This window comes from Mandrillus leucophaeus, unplaced genomic scaffold (genome assembly GCF_000951045.1).
Source record: "Mandrillus leucophaeus isolate KB7577 unplaced genomic scaffold, Mleu.le_1.0 Scaffold420, whole genome shotgun sequence".
Classification (NCBI taxonomy): domain Eukaryota; kingdom Metazoa; phylum Chordata; class Mammalia; order Primates; family Cercopithecidae; genus Mandrillus; species Mandrillus leucophaeus.
This window is the reverse complement of record NW_012104477.1, coordinates 67,621-69,273: the sequence shown is the minus strand read 5'-3', so window position 1 is coordinate 69,273 and position 1,653 is coordinate 67,621. Positions and strand designations below refer to the sequence as shown.

At 40.2% G+C, this 1,653-nt stretch overlaps 1 protein-coding gene across 2 annotated transcripts in view; it reads right to left on the bottom strand.

The window, feature by feature from the left end:
• TSG101 (tumor susceptibility 101) overlaps positions 1–1,653 on the bottom strand; it is a 64,410-nt gene that overhangs the window by 7,775 nt on the left and 54,982 nt on the right. For both annotated transcript variants that reach the window (XM_011992912.1, XM_011992911.1), the window contains exon 8: positions 374–576. In XM_011992912.1, the coding sequence (XP_011848302.1) occupies positions 374–576 (203 nt within the window). The remainder of the gene's footprint in view (positions 1–373; positions 577–1,653) is intronic.

The following is a 1,653-nucleotide window of genomic DNA, read 5'->3' as shown; positions in this document are numbered from 1 at the left end:
AAAAAAAAAAAAAAGGAAATGCCTTTTCCCTCCCACCATGATTCTGAGGCCTCCCCAGCCATGTGGAACTGTAAGTCCAATTAAACCTCTTTTTCTCCCCAGTCTCGGATGTGTCTTTATCAGCAACATGAAAATGGACTGATACAAGGTGCAAACAAAATGGTCTAAATATTATTCCCCTCCCAATCAAAGACCAAATACCAGACATAGGCTCCACTATAAACAAAGCTATAAAAAATTACATTCACATGTCTAAAGATGCCTATAATTTTCTGAACTCCTATTATGCCCACAACATCCAGGATACATATAGAACACTTTGCCATGGCTACAATTCAATCCAAAACTTTTAAGTCTTTAATGAGTCACTTACTACTTCTTGATCTAAACGGGTAACCATCTCTTCCAGTTTTTGGTGACCCTTTTTCAGGTCTTCTTCTGTTCGTTTCAAGGCATTGAGCTCTGCCTGGGCACGATCCATTTCCTCCTTCATCCGCCATCTCAGTTTGTCACTGACCGCTGAGATGAGAGAGGCTCGGATGGTGTCCTCGCTGATTGTGCCATCCCTACTGGGACCTGCAGGAAACAGAGGCAAAAAACACTTGCTTACTTCCCAAGTTCCTTCTATTCGTCTCACAGGAACCTTCAGAAAAAAGGGCAATATGAACCGACACTTTCAAAATGTGAGGAAAGAAAAAAATTACGTTTCATCAGAAACAATGTAAAAAATCTGAGTTGATTCAGAAATACTTGCCCTGAAAGAGATTACTATTAATCCATGTCAAACCCAGTTTCCCTATTCATAGCCCAAACAATTAGCTATTTTCTCAATGAGACAGAGGCTATGTCCCTACCAATTGCAATTATTCCTAAATCACCAACAAATGGCACGATAATTTCCACCAAGGAAAAACATTTGATGCAGGCAAAGTCCAATATCAGGCTTCACTGCTAAGCTGAAGGAGACAGGTGCCCATTGTAGCAGCCAGTGAGGACTGAGAATGGGCAGTTTCCCTAAACGAATGTACAGTTTAATAAGGCTCCCCTCTGTAAGACTTTCACTCCTTCACCCTTTACCAACAGGACAGAATGGATAAACAAAAAAGAATGACATCCAAAAATTCAACAGCTGATAAAGTGTTTATTCCCAGATTATTCTCTTCCAAATGTCCCTTCCTAATCAGTGTATTATATAATTTCCATGCATATTTCAGATCAAATAAACATCCCCTGGATATTTTCTTCAAAAAGGTCTCCTTTTTAATATAAAGGTTGGGTATTCTTTATGACTATCAGTGTTCTTCAGTTATTGTCCTAAATCAGCAAAAGTGTAAATGGCATTTTGACTTAATTATGTTTGATTATAAAATACTATGTGAGGACATAAGTATATTTAACCTTAATTGCCTTTTTTTTGAGATGGAGTCTCACTCTGTCACCCAGGCTGGAGTACAGTGGCATGATCTCGGCTCACTGCAACCTCTACCTCCTGGGTTCAAGCAACTCTCCTGCCTCAGCCTCCCGAGTAGCTGGGATTTCAGGCACACATTACACATCACAATGCCCGGCTAATTTTTGTATTTTTAGTAGAGATGGGGTTTCACCATGTTGGCCAGGCTGGTCTCAAACTCCTGACCTCAAATGATCCACCTG